Below are 13,719 nucleotides of genomic sequence, written 5' to 3'. Positions count from 1 at the left end.
CCCGCATCACGGCAGCGACCACTAAGTTACTTCCGAAGGTTATTTTAACAACACGAACTATCAAAAAAAGGATGTTTAAAACCAGCCACGCAACGATAGAGACGGAAAGTACTACGCGACAGCGAAGCAGAATGTCTAGGATGCTGATAATGTCGTCCCATCCTCTCCGGGCGCTGAATGGATGGAGAAGGCCGACGTTAGCAAACTCGGCTAGCACGCTAGAGGCAGCTAGCTAAAGGGCTAATTTACCCGATTGTGTTTTGGTGATGAAAACACTTTCACCACATGATTACACCGCCCCATTTCTTTACCTGTCGATGGTATGCGCTTTTCTTGAAACTTTTAAATCACAGTATCGTTTTCGTCGGTCCTACCGGAGCGCAAAGTTTGTTTTGCCGGCATTCACCTGCTCTCAGTCCAGTATGTTGTTGACAGTGGGTCCGCTCGCAGCGCGTCGCAGGAACGCTGCGCGATGATGGCGGGAATGTGAAAATTTACAGCGGAAGTGATGACCGAGAACTCGCGTCCCTCTCGCGATACTACACTTGTACTCGTATATAATGTGTGCGAAGACAGGGGGAAGCTGTGGCTAGTGGGGCTAACAATGTTGTTTCTGTAACGATCCGTTTTTGCAGCGATTTTATCTGCACACATAAACCTTAATATTGATGATATACCTTAGTCAAGTTCATAATGAAATGTTGACTCGATAACTGCTTTAAGCTGTAGTCGATTTCATTTTATCACAAACAGCTAAACAAGTGACACACACACACGCATCCACATCTCACAACACAAGGCTAACTGTTAGCTAGCTTTAGTCAACGCTAGTCACGCTCGGCGGACGTCGCTGCATGAAAATCTCTTATTGCCTCGCACTACAGCTGACAAACGGCAGCGAATCTATTTTTCCACGACGAATTGGGAAGACGAGGAGCGTCGCAAAATGCTGACGACCGGAGCAGTAAGTATTTAACGTTATTACACACTAAGCCGGGCTTGTTAACACAGAGTTCCCCCTTTTGTGTTTCTATTGATTGGACTAACGAACGCTCGAAATATTCCGAGTTCCAATGCATGTCTTCTGCTATGAAATGTGCTCATTGTTTCTTAAATTCAGCCGAACTTACTGTCTGGAACGATCGCGTATCATCTCCTTGGTGTGGGTACAACGATTGATGTTCCTTCAGGGGCCTTGAATACTGATGGGAAGGGCCAAAGGGGGGGCTGCCATGTGATAAAAATTATCTCCTAATAGTTCAGATTGAGTGATGATGATGATGACATTAGTGAAGGGAATCCCCCCCCTGAGTGCTTTCTAGCTGTGAGAACAGAATATGCCTTTTGACTGTGATGCAATCAGTTGAAGCCATTTTTAAAACATCCTGATATCAGTGCGGCGTTGTCGGATCGTTGCATTCGTAGTGACGGCGCAGTGTTTGCAGCGAGGCGCTGATGGAGTGCGTTTGCTGATTTGCTTTCCCTTCCGTTTTTTCAGACTGTAACTAACGTCACGGCTCTGGCTCAGGTGGACCGCGAGAAGATCTACCAATGGATCAACGAGTTGTCCAGCCCGGAGACCAGAGAAAACGCTTTGCTGGAGCTGAGCAAAAAGCGCGAGTCGGTGCCAGATCTGGCGCCCATGCTCTGGCACTCCTGCGGCACCATTGCTGCACTGCTGCAGGTACGACCGATGTCCCATATCTCGGTTTTAACACATCATTTCATCCTCTTAGCTGTTGTGACCTTGGTGTTAAGATGAACGGTTTCTCTCTCTCTCTCTCTCTCTCTCTCTAGGAAATAGTAAACATCTATCCGTCTATAAATCCGCCCACACTTACAGCTCACCAGTCCAACAGAGTGTGCAATGCCCTGGCACTACTGCAGTGTGTCGCCTCGCACGCAGAGACACGGTAATGGAATTCTTGAGACAGTTGTTGGCGCCAAAGGCCCTTTTTTTCTCCCCGCTATAATTGGCTTGAAGTCTGCTCAGTGGAAGTGACGTGATTATTTGCACAGAAGTCTGGTCGCACTTAATTAAAACACCATTTCTTCTTCCTTCCTTCCGTACTAGATCAGCTTTCCTTGCTGCACACATCCCGCTCTTCCTTTATCCTTTTCTGCACACCGTGAGCAAGACGCGGCCTTTTGAGTACCTGCGACTCACCAGCCTGGGGGTCATCGGTAACCTGAACTCCTTTTTTTTTTTTTTAACGCATCTGTTTTCTTAATTTGCTGCTAAAACGCAGTTCCCTCTTATCCACCTCGTCTTCCCGCGTCCGTGTTTTACTGCAAGGTGCCTTGGTGAAAACAGACGAGCAGGAAGTGATCAACTTCCTCCTGACCACTGAAATCATCCCACTGTGTCTCCGCATCATGGAATCGGGGAGCGAGCTTTCCAAGACGGTATTTTACTTGTTTTTGCTGGTTTACAAAGTCAAATGTATTTTCTTAACTGGACTTATTTCATATAGTTGGAGGCCAAGTCTGTGTGACGTTTTCTCTTGCTTCTTTCTATTTTCCTCAGTCAGTCGTTTGAAAATTTATGAGCCTCCATCATGATTGGTCAATGTTTCGTTGCCAATTTGTTTGAAGAAGAATATTTGTCCGTCCTTTTTTTTTTTGGCAGGTTGCGACATTCATTCTGCAGAAGATCCTGTTGGACGACACGGGGCTGGCTTATATATGCCAGACATACGAACGTTTCTCCCACGTTGCCATGATCCTTGTAAGTGTCGCTCGACAAACCCGAGCCCGATTGACTTAAGAGCATTTGTGAGATGAGATCTTGACACCGGTGGTTTTTACACTCCACCATAAACAAAGTGAGGAAGTTTTTTTTTTTTTTTTAGGTTAAGCACATTTTGTTTCTGGAACTTGAAAGCTGTTCAGAATGTTTTCCCACTCAGACTTTCTACATGCAACAACCCGGTCTGGTGCTGAAGTTGTTGTTAATTTTCATGGTTGCGGGTAGAATTTCATCTGATTCTGACAGTGGCGGTCGCTCCCAGTTCAATTCCATGTTTTTTTTAGATTTTGAGAATTGCCCTTATTTTCATGCATGTCAATAAAACTACCGCAAAATGGTCTTTTTCCAATCTTTGTCTTTGCAGGGCAAAATGGTGCTGCAGCTCTCTAAAGAGCCGTCGGCTCGATTGTTGAAGCATGTCGTTCGCTGCTACCTCCGCCTCTCCGATAACCTCAGGTAGCGTAGCGTCGCTCAGACGCAGCATTACGCGTGCTCGTCTTATTTTCCTTTCCATACAACACGAGTAGCCGATGGGGGATCAATAAGAGTTATTATTCATTTCTGGGAAGAAAACAATAAATGTTTAGGCACCCCTGCCATCGTCACATTTTTCCTGTACAAACTGATCCCTCCATCAGAGAAGGGAAACGTTATGTGGCCCCCACAGGACAAAGTTTGGGGACCCCTAAACTATAAACTCCCTCATTGCCTGCCACCGAAGCATGTCATGCCCTCTTGTCACCACTGGGGGGAGCTGTTACACAAACCCTTAGTCATCATCTGTTTATTGCCACTGTATGGAGTTGTTCTGTAGTACTTTAGGTCTGCGTCAGATTGCATTCATGTGTTGATAACCTTAAAGCCACCGAGGTTAGAGGCAGGATGCTGACGTGTGGGATTCCCTCCTCAGAGCCAGAGAAGCGCTGCGCCAGTGTCTGCCGGACCAGCTTAAGGACAGCACCTTCGCCCAGGTGCTGAAGGACGACACCACCACCAAACGTTGGCTGGCGCAGCTGGTGAAGAACCTGCAGGAGGGCCAAGTCACCGACGCTCGAGGGATCCCACTGGCCCCTCAGTGATTGGGGCCTGTGTGTGTGTGCGTGTGTGTGTGTGTGTGTGTGTGTGTGTCCACAGACGACACAGATGGACTCGCTCGATGCTAGATTTTGCCAAACATGGAGCTAATACTGTTTGCAAAGGAAGCGGCAGAGGAAGAGTTTTGTTGTGTTTTTTGGATACACAGACGCACCAGTATGTCAATGTCACTTGTAAATTTGTTTTGAAGCCAGACCGATAGTAGATTTTCAAAGCCAACACTGTAATTGAGTATGACTTAAATAAAATAATGATAAATGGAATATTTGTTGATGACATAAACATTCATGGAGAGATCATTTCTATTTGGTTTATGCCTTATGCCTTTTCGGCTTATTGATATCTCGGTGATGGAGAATTCTTTCTACGAACAAGCAGACTGTTCTGGTATTTAGCTTCTTTTTTTTTTTTATCCTGTTAACATTCCAGTACAAATAAGGAGCTGTTGTTTCTTGCTTCTTGTCTTTTCAATAAGAACTCTAGTCTTCTACCAGACTCCGTCTCCTCATTTGCATCGTTAAGCTAGATTTTTATGTTCTGCTGCTATTCTGCATAAGTGGTTCAAACAAACAAAACAAAAATACATACAATTTAACTAAAATGAAATACGCTCTGACTGAGGTAGCTGCAAATCCTCCGTTTGAAAGCTGGGACCTGCTCTTTGTGGCTTAAAGGACCAGCAGGATGTTGTTTCAAGCCGAACTTGCTCGTATCAGTCAAAAGTTTTGAAGCTATTTTTTTTTGCAGTTCATCGTCTTTCAGTCGGGTGAGAGAGCGGCTCACCTGAGCTCACTGAGTGCTCCATCTGACAGTCAACACACTTCACTGATGAGCCTCCGCTTCCTTTTAGTGGAACATTAGCAGATTATTGTGCCCCCCCCCCACCCGACAGGTTCCATTATCCTCAACTGGACATGGCGCGCTCTCAAGCCTTCCATTTGTGAGCAAATCCGATCCTTATGGGAGACGTTCCATGCTGTACTTTACTTTTCTTTTTTTTTTGGCCTGTTTACACTTTATACGGAATGTGCTGCAGAAGCTAAAGACATTATGAAGCCGGGGAACCTCTGCATTAGTACATTAGAGTTAAGGGGCCCAGACGTTTCTGCTCCAACACTCTCATCTCCACGGTTGTTGAACAGTAAAAGAATATGAAGTAAAAAGCATTTTCTCCTAATGGAGACTCTGTTCTTCACCACAGTTCTTTATCAGTCGTATCACAACATTGCACTCCCCTTCATCACAAAAGAGCGGAATGATCAAAGCGTAGAAGACTTTTCGTTGGCCTGCGTTGAATTCTGCTGGACTTTTTTTCAGTCCATTTTTTTCTTTTCTGATATGATTTGGCTCCTTTGTCAAAAAAAAAAAAAGCCGACCCCCTTCCCAGAATTGTGTTGCCCGTTATCTGCGCTGATGCAGAAGCCCGACACTCGCTCTGCAGAGCATCCAGAGGATGAGGGAGTGACGTAGCCAGAGCAAAGCAGGCTGATGGGGGGGGGGGGGGGGGGCTGACCTTCTACAGATGCAGGGAGTGCGTCTGCAAATGGCTTGGACAGAAAGGAAGGAAGGAAGGAAGGCCGGTGGTAAAGGAGGGGGAAGAGGATGAGGAGGGGCAGGAGTGGAGCGTGCTGAAGCAATGAGAGAGGAGTCCGGTTTCTCAGAGAGGAGAGGCAGACTTCCCTTTAAACCCCCAGAAAGCTGCGAGATCAGCGAACAGTTCCTGGACTCCCTGTGAGTCTGGATTCCTTCTATCGGGCCGAGCCATCCGGAGTCCTGCCTTAAACATCTGAGGCACTCCTTGGCAGCGCTGTGTCCTGCCTCCCCCAGTGCGTTTGGTGAGTAGAACTCAATTTCCAGTCCTTTCTTGGCTTCTCAGGCTCTTTTTCTAAGGTGATGCTTTTATGTCTCATATTGCCGCCTCTGGTTTTAATTTATTGCATCAAAGTCTTTTCTCTGGGCTATTTCTAGGTTTCATTGGCACCACGTTCACTTGTTTGTCGAATCCTTTGCATAATTATGTACAAAACAAAGCCATAACCCACCTCCAATGAAAATCAATACAATACTTTAAAGACACAAGTGTGTGTGTGTGAAGTACGAAGCTGCAGGATTTCATAACTTGAATTATATTAATCCTGTCGCATATGAGCCTTTATCGTGTTTATGTGTGAATGCCTCTGTGTGTGTGTGTCTGTGTGTGTGTGTGTCTGTGCGTGTGTGGTCAGCGAAGAAGACTAAGTGGTCTTGTGTGACTCATGGTCTAAGCAGATCTGGAACAGTGAGTTCAGCATGGCCCCACAAATAAAACAACATCATGTGACCTGATTTCAGCTTCTGGATGTCTGTATGCGAGGCAAGAAGGATGGAAAATGAATCATTGAGGTGGCTCTGCTGTGAAAATTAAAAATCACTTGGGAAATAAGCCTGCCTCGCCTCATCTCAGTCATACCAAGACGTCTGATTTTCCCATCAACCTCATCAAAATTCCACTCATAACCCAATATTGGATCTTGTTGTTTCAGGAATTTGCATAAAGATTGAAAATGCATTTTGCTTGGACGTAACCCGAAACATCTGACATCTGAATTCTTCTCGGCATGGCCTTCCCATGGGTGTGATTCAAGAATAGCAATGGCTCCTGAAGGTTCATGTGAGTAAATGACAGAAGCTTTGTTTTAGTCAACCCACCCCCCCCTGACCCCGCTGGTCCTGATGGTGTTGCATCAGAGGTAAGCAAAGCCACGATGGCGACCCTTCTACACGACGTGTGCGCAGGTATCCGAGACGATCCCCATGTCAAGGCGATGATGGCGGGGTCGACTCTGAGAAAAGTCAAGTCCCGTTCATGGAAGAAGCAGCGACATTTCCGCCTCCTGGAGGACGGGCTGACCATCTGGTACAAGTCCAGATGGGCAGGGCGGGGCCACTCCACCTGTGAGTACCGACGTTTGTGCTCACGTGGCCTTCATGATAGTACAGATGGAGACGCTTCTGTATACCTCTGCTAAGGAAGTTACGCTTTTTATGTAGTTTGTTGGTTGATTTGTTTGGCTTTTACCTGTCAAACGGGACACAATTTGCGTGCAATTCGAACTGTGCACAGAGGCACACGATGCATCAAACAGAAATCTCTGGACACATTCCAAAATTCTGATCGCCTCTCAGTCTCCATTAGCGATCTGGAGGCCGTTCGCGAGGGCCACCAATCAGAGGTCCTGCTGAGCATCGCTGAGGAGTTCCCCGCCGACCTCTGCTTCACCTTGGTGTTTCACGGCCGCCAACGCAACCTGGACCTGGTGGCAGAAAGTCCAGAGGAGGCCCAGGCCTGGATCCACGGGGTCCGCAAGCTGATTCACAAGACTCAAACCATGGATGAGAAGGAGAAGCTGGACCAGTATCCTTTTACTGTGGGGGGGGGGGCTGCACAGAGCTGCACGTGTTTGGATTGATTTCTTAATCTGTCAGATCAAGTAGAGGCATTGAAATGCAACTTGGATAGGGTGCAACACTAATGTTTTTTTGGTTGGAGCCTGCGGGGTTTCTTTATATATAGTATATATATATATACGGTATACTGCATATACTATTGTATGAGGTCCTACAGGAGGAACTGGAACCATCGGGCTCTGCGGTAGTGTTTCCCTCAGCATCTTCTCAGGTGGGTCTGGGACTGGTTCCAGAAAGCGGACAAAAACAAAGATGGGAAGATGAATTTCAAAGAGGTGCGCAAATTACTGAAGATGATGAACGTGGACATGGATGAGGAGCACGCCCTGTATCTGTTTACGGTGAGAAGGCATTCTCGCATGGAGCTGAAACCAGTAGCGGCAACACCGAGAAAAAACTTGAACTCGTTATTTTTTCCCCCTGCAGATGGCCGACAAATCAGAAAGCGGCGCTCTGGAAATCGAGCAGTTTGTCCAGTTCTACAAGATGCTGACTCAGAGGGACGAAGTGTGGACGGTGTTCCAGGACTACTCTGGAGACGGAGAGAAGCTGATGTTGGAGGAGCTGGAGAATTTCCTGAGGATGGAGCAGCAGGAGGAAGAGCGCAGTGGCCGGCATGCCCTGGAGCTGATTGCTCGCTACGAGCCATCGGAGTCGGGTATAGACCTGCAGGCGGTTGAATATTTCAGTGGTGTGCGGCTTCCTGGTCGGATGGTTCACGTGAATTTAAGAGTCTGTCGCCATGTCTGTGCAGCCAAAAAGCAAGGCGCCATGTCATTGGACGGCTTCCAGATGTACCTGTGCTCACAAGAGGGCTCCGTCTTTAAGCCCGAGCGTTGCAGGCTTTACCAGGACATGAGCCGACCGCTGAGCCACTACTTCATCTCCTCTTCACACAACACCTACCTGCTGGAGGACCAGCTCCGAGGACAGAGCAGCCTGGAGGCTTACATCCAGTGAGGACCGCTACACGCACACGCACACGCACACGCACGCACACACACACACACACCACACGCTATCCAAGGGGCTGAAACTGGAGACTTATTTTTTTATATATATATCTTCTTCTATTTTTAAGTTTTTTATACATTCTATACATTTAACATCTAGATGGGGTCAGTGTGACAGATTGGTGGAGACATTTTCTTGACAACTATAATACATTTTGTTAATAAGGTTAGAATCTATTTTCTGCTAATGATGTTTGTGTGTGTGTGTGTGTGTGTGTGCGCGCAGGGCCTTGAAGGGCAGCTGCCGTTGTGTGGAGGTGGACTGCTGGGACGGCAGCGACGGTGAACCCATCGTGTATCACGGACACACTTTGACTTCCAAAATTCTTTTTCGAGACGTCGTTTCAACGCTGAAAGAATACGCCTTCAAGGTGAGCAGAGCTATTTGCTAATTAAAGGGCTGAAACACACACACACACACACACACACGTGACATTGTGTATCCTTGTGGTATCCGGCCATGCGGTCTGTGACCAGTGTTATAATGAGGACGAATACAACAAATGAAAGATCATTCGCACAGATATTAAAAAAACGATTTTAATTGTCTCAAGTTATTATTAAATCTTTGAACAAAAATTGCAACATCAGATTCCAAAGAAGTTGATGCTGTGTTTAAATCATTAAATAAAACAGAATGTGACATATATATATTTTTGCGAGGTATAAAGTTTACACAAAGCAGATGTTTTGTTTTACACACACCCCATGACCGTCAGCCGTAAATTAAGTAACAACTCGACAAAATTTGATGACTTAAAATGATTTTCAATTGAGTACATAACAAAACTTTCCATAAAATCGATCAGGTTTTGCCTTTTTTTTGATGCTTTTTTCCTTTCACACAGTGTCTTGACGGTTTTGGGATCTGGCTTGAATTTGCATGCCACACACACACACACACACACACACACCTATGCCTGGAAAGTATTTAAGCAAAGCAGCCCTCGAGAGCAGTTCTAAAATTCCAATCCCAGGGCTGGATGTGCATCCAGGAAAGAGAAAGTGTGCGTAGCCCGAGATTGAACGCGATCCCTCGACATAAAAACGGCAAGGAACTTCTCTCCTTCTGTATTTTAATCGCAGTCAGACGGAAACAAAACTTGACAGAGCTGTTTAAAAGCACGTCTCACAGCTGAACTGGAAAGTGTTGCCCGTCTTCCTAACGTTCGGCAGGTGTCGGACTTCCCGCTCATCCTGTCCCTTGAGAATCACTGTGGCGTGGAGCAGCAGGCGATCGTGGCCCGGCACCTCAGACAGATCCTGGCTGGCACACTCCTGACCACGCTGCTGGATGGAGCGGTCCCTCAGCAGCTTCCCTCGCCACAGGCAAAAACTTTTATTCGCGTATTGTTATTTAAAATGTGTTTATCAGTGATTCATGATAATATAAAATAGCATCATTATTCATGTGTGGAAAGACAATGAATGCAAGCGCTAAGTTTGAGCTTTAAGTTCTAGACATGTGCTCTGATGCTAAAGTAAATAACAACAACAACAACAAAAACACGTTTATCGCTGTGATTTTGCGGAATGATATCTTTCCAGACATTATCCTGCGTAACCTGCGGAGATCTTAGGTATCATTAACAATTCAAGGCATTTTAAAGGACTAATGGTTCACGTGTGCCTCGCCTCCTAATCCATTTTATGGATCCTAAGGGCGGCGCTAAAACACATCACTTCCAGACTCTTTCCCATTTGAGCACTTAGCACAATCAATGCTAACTGGAAGTAATGGCGGATAAAAGGCCACGGGGTAATTCCATCAAGGACATTGCGCAAATAAGTAGTTGAATATCGCTGCAGCGTGGAAGATGATGGAACGTCTTCCTGGACACTTGGGGCGCTGAGGACAGGAAGAACCCCGACCCGTCTTACCTATATATACAGAATTACTGTATAATTACAGGTAATAGTCGCAGGTAGAGTTAGAATACGTTTGTTGATATGGAACAATGCTCGATGAATGTGATATAAAGCAAAAGTTGAAGGTCAATTTCCTTTATGGAGGACATTAATGCACGTCTGATGGCAGGAAATCACCCGTCCACCCTGTGTCCATCGCAGGAACTGAGGGGGAAGATTCTACTGAAGGCCAAGAAGATTGGCGGCCCGGAAGGAGGAGGCCGCGATGAAACCCTGACGGACGAAGTTAGCGATGAGGACGAGCTGGCCAACGGCGACGCCGAGAGCATGTCCACAGAGGAGTCCTTAAACGCCAATGCAAAGGTGACGGCGACTTTACATTTGACGAGTTTGTCTTTGTCATCTACGAGGGATCTAATTTGCCTCCTCGGATTTTCCCCTGTGGAAAAAGTATCCCTTTTGTTTGTTTGTTTGTTTGCAGAACTCCAAGTCCAAACTGTCCAGGGAGCTGTCAGACCTGGTAGTTTACTGCAAGAGCATCCACTTCCACGGCTTTGAACACGCCCGTTTGCATGCAAAATGTCATGAGATGTCCTCTTTCTCTGAATCAAAGGCTAAGAGGCTCGCCAAGGAAGCAGGTACCATGAACACAAATAGACGAGTAGATGCGTTCACGATATGGAAATAAATCCTCTCTCTCTCGCTCTCTCTCTCCTCTCAGGAAGCCGCTTTGTTCAGTACAACACAAAGCATCTGAGCAGGATCTACCCCGGTGGCCTCAGGACAGACTCGTCCAACTACAACCCACAGGAGATGTGGAACGTGGGCTGCCAGATAGGTGAGGCGACAGGCGCCCCCTGCTGGTTCTCCCGGGTCACTCCCCGTTGCTGAGGCCTGATGCATTTCAGTTGAAACAACTAGAGAACAAAAATGCAGGGAAGAGAAGAATAATCTTTATCATCTATCTACCTATTTGTCTAATCACCTGTTCAGCTGGAGGAGGCTGCAGATGTTTCCTGTCACTAGTTATTAAACTAGACTGTGCATCACAGCCAAACACTGCATCCTTCTTAATGACATACTTCTTCTTCTTCTCCATATTCCCTCTTCCAAAAGTGGCCTTGAACTTCCAGACAGCAGGCCTGGAGATGGATCTGAACGATGGGCTGTTCAGGCAGAACGGCTGCTGTGGCTACGTCCTCAAACCCGACTTCATGAGAGACGGCAACACCCAGTTCAGTCCAGATAAGCCGGAGGGGCGGCGAGGCCACAAGCCGCTCCGCTTATCCATACAGGTCCAAAGCTTCAGCACGTTATGGGGAAGCGTGTGCAAGCGCAGGGCAGAGGTCATCCACCTCACTCGCGTGCACGTCTGCTGTTTCCCAGGTGATCAGTGGCCAGCAGCTTCCCAAGGTGAATCAGAAAGAAGCCTCCATAGTAGACCCTCTGGTCAGGGTGGAGATCTACGGAGTACCACGGGACCAGAACAAGGAAGAGACGAGCCACATCAACAACAACGGTGAGCGTTGTTCTGTTGACATTCGTTTACAGAGCGACGGTCGTAGCATCCCAGCATGAGGCCGCCGTCTGCTTGTCCTCTCTCCAGGTTTTAACCCCGTCTGGAATGAGACTTTGAATTTTGTCATCCACACCCCGGAGCTAGCCCTCGTCCGCTTCGTAGTGGAGGACTACGATAAGGCGACCAGGAACGACTTCATCGGACAGTTCACTCTTCCATTTCTCTGCATCCAGGCAGGTGAGCGAAGCCGAGACGGAATCACCCAGGTGTGTTTGCTGCGTCCACCAAAGAGGCGCTGCTTTCATTGTGGGATTGCAGCAAAACCGCTGGGCAGATTTCTAGAAGTGGACGAGGAAGAGGAACCAATTACATTTTAGCGGAGTTCCAGTAATTAAATTGTAAATGATGTCCAGTAGCCGATCAGATCACTCTTGGTGATGTGAAAGCTTTTCCTGACTATCGTTCCCTCTCCAGGTTATCGTCACATACATCTGCTGTCGAGAGACGGGACGCCTATCCCTCCCTCCTCCCTCTTCGTCAACATCAGCATCTCGGAGCGCACGTGAAAAACGTCAGATCTGAAGACGAGGAGAGTTTTAGATTTGGTCTTCAGTCTTCACTCGCAACAGTGCTTTCATCCGATGTCGGGTTCCAGTTGTGAAATGGACCGTCCTAAACCTCCCTCACCAGCTTTAATCTTTTTAGCTCTGCCGGCTGGTCCCTTAACTTTATGTTTTTAAATGTGCGCACTTCGCTTTTTAACAGAAATATTCTGTGTTTTTGAATGGACTGTAAATTGTCTAAAATGAAGATGATGCCTGCTGCATGTCTAAAAAATATACCGGTCAGCTTTTAAATGTACTGCATATCTGGAGGTATGAATGTAAATGAATGAAAATGTGTAGTCCAGTTTTATAATGCTGAAAGGAATAGTAATAGTAGAGGTGCTGATTGCTGGAAGTAGAAAAGATGCCTGACAAACATTCCATTTTCCTTTATTCTGACGTCTATTCACAGCATTTTGTTTCTCGATATATTCTTTCTTTGATTTGTGAGTCGAAAAACTACCAGACAAGAAAAACAACAACATTAAATTTGGTGTGGATCAGGATAAAGGGACCTGCAGTTTATATGGATCTTATTAATTACCGGCGCATAAAAACTTTCAGTCTTGGCAGAGGTATGCACGCCACAGATTTTGCATTTTGGAAAAATACTTAAAAATATAAATCGTGGCATGTTCCTTGAATTAAAAGTAATTTGAAGTCCGTATTCTGTAAGTGAATATTTATTAGATTCCTTTTCCAGATTTCTAAACATCACATGGAATTGATGTTTGTGACATTTCTTTTCCATTTCCAGCTTTTATTAAATGTAAAAAATACATGGAAAATGCCAAATACCAGTATTATAACCTAATATTATAAAGTACTCATCACTTTGCATTATGCTGTTCTACATTGTTGCCTGATTTAGTTCTATTTACTCATGTAAAAAAAAATCTACAAGGATATATTTTCTAAAATGTGAATGTATGTATATCCAGCACAGATCTGTAAATAAATGGAATGCACTTTCTGAGTGGGCCGACGCCCCTGAAGTAAAACCCAACCACAAGCAAACACTGTTCTGAGTTTTTAATTCACTGCATAAAATAGCAAGCACAAAAAAAAAAAGACTTTTACAACACAATAAAATACTGACAGATATCTCACTCTCTTTTTTTTGCACCGACAGCTACCTCTAAGAACTGACACTAAAAATCTAAATGCATATTTTATCTAGATTAAAGCCTGTTTCTGCATTCGCAATAAGTCGAATGGAGTAGAAGTAAAACAGAAAACTCATCTCGGTTGGAAACTCTTTATCAAGTCAACCCGTGCATCGTATAAACCACATCGCAGCACAAAAGTCCAATCCATTTGGCCTGTGAATTGAATCTCGAAAGAAACTCTTAATAGGATCAATTCCAACATACGTATACCTAAAATGTGACTTAAATTGATCTAAAAAAACATACATTTTGT

The 13,719-nt window shown here is 45.7% G+C and overlaps 2 protein-coding genes across 2 annotated transcripts; both read left to right on the top strand.

Moving 5' to 3' along the window:
• The first annotated feature begins 946 nt into the window (after positions 1-946).
• cnot9 (CCR4-NOT transcription complex subunit 9) lies at positions 947-4,334 on the top strand. The gene is made up of 8 exons (XM_068746412.1): positions 947-964; positions 1,499-1,684; positions 1,798-1,913; positions 2,075-2,184; positions 2,297-2,406; positions 2,630-2,728; positions 3,114-3,205; positions 3,660-4,334. Exons 1-8 carry the CDS (start codon positions 947-949, stop codon positions 3,826-3,828), a joined length of 900 nt encoding a protein of 299 aa, XP_068602513.1. The 3' UTR covers positions 3,829-4,334.
• A 2,141-nt stretch (positions 4,335-6,475) lies between these two features.
• plcd4b (phospholipase C, delta 4b) lies at positions 6,476-12,258 on the top strand. Its single transcript, XM_068746411.1, has 15 exons — positions 6,476-6,494; positions 6,620-6,778; positions 7,010-7,238; positions 7,503-7,632; positions 7,718-7,949; positions 8,046-8,247; positions 8,531-8,675; positions 9,481-9,633; positions 10,375-10,536; positions 10,655-10,811; positions 10,895-11,011; positions 11,290-11,468; positions 11,560-11,692; positions 11,780-11,929; positions 12,167-12,258. The coding sequence occupies exons 1-15, from the start codon at positions 6,476-6,478 to the stop codon at positions 12,256-12,258; spliced, it is 2,259 nt and encodes a 752-aa protein (XP_068602512.1).
• The last annotated feature ends 1,461 nt before the right edge of the window (positions 12,259-13,719 follow it).

The sequence above is a fragment of the Brachionichthys hirsutus genome, chromosome 12 (assembly GCF_040956055.1).
Source record: "Brachionichthys hirsutus isolate HB-005 chromosome 12, CSIRO-AGI_Bhir_v1, whole genome shotgun sequence".
Lineage (NCBI taxonomy): Eukaryota > Metazoa > Chordata > Actinopteri > Lophiiformes > Brachionichthyidae > Brachionichthys > Brachionichthys hirsutus.
The sequence above is the reverse complement of the archived record's forward strand: the minus strand, read 5'-3'. Positions and strand labels throughout refer to the sequence as shown.

Bases quoted from the DNA above. Each gene is read 5' to 3' on its own strand.
- plcd4b (XM_068746411.1), top strand. The intron at 8,248-8,530 runs GTGAGGACCGCT...GTGTGCGCGCAG, and splicing joins AGCCTGGAGGCTTACATCCA to GGCCTTGAAGGGCAGCTGCC. The intron at 9,634-10,374 runs GCAAAAACTTTT...TGTCCATCGCAG, and splicing joins AGCAGCTTCCCTCGCCACAG to GAACTGAGGGGGAAGATTCT.
- cnot9 (XM_068746412.1), top strand. The intron at 2,407-2,629 runs GTATTTTACTTG...TTTTTTTGGCAG, and splicing joins GGAGCGAGCTTTCCAAGACG to GTTGCGACATTCATTCTGCA. The intron at 2,729-3,113 runs GTAAGTGTCGCT...TTGTCTTTGCAG, and splicing joins CCCACGTTGCCATGATCCTT to GGCAAAATGGTGCTGCAGCT.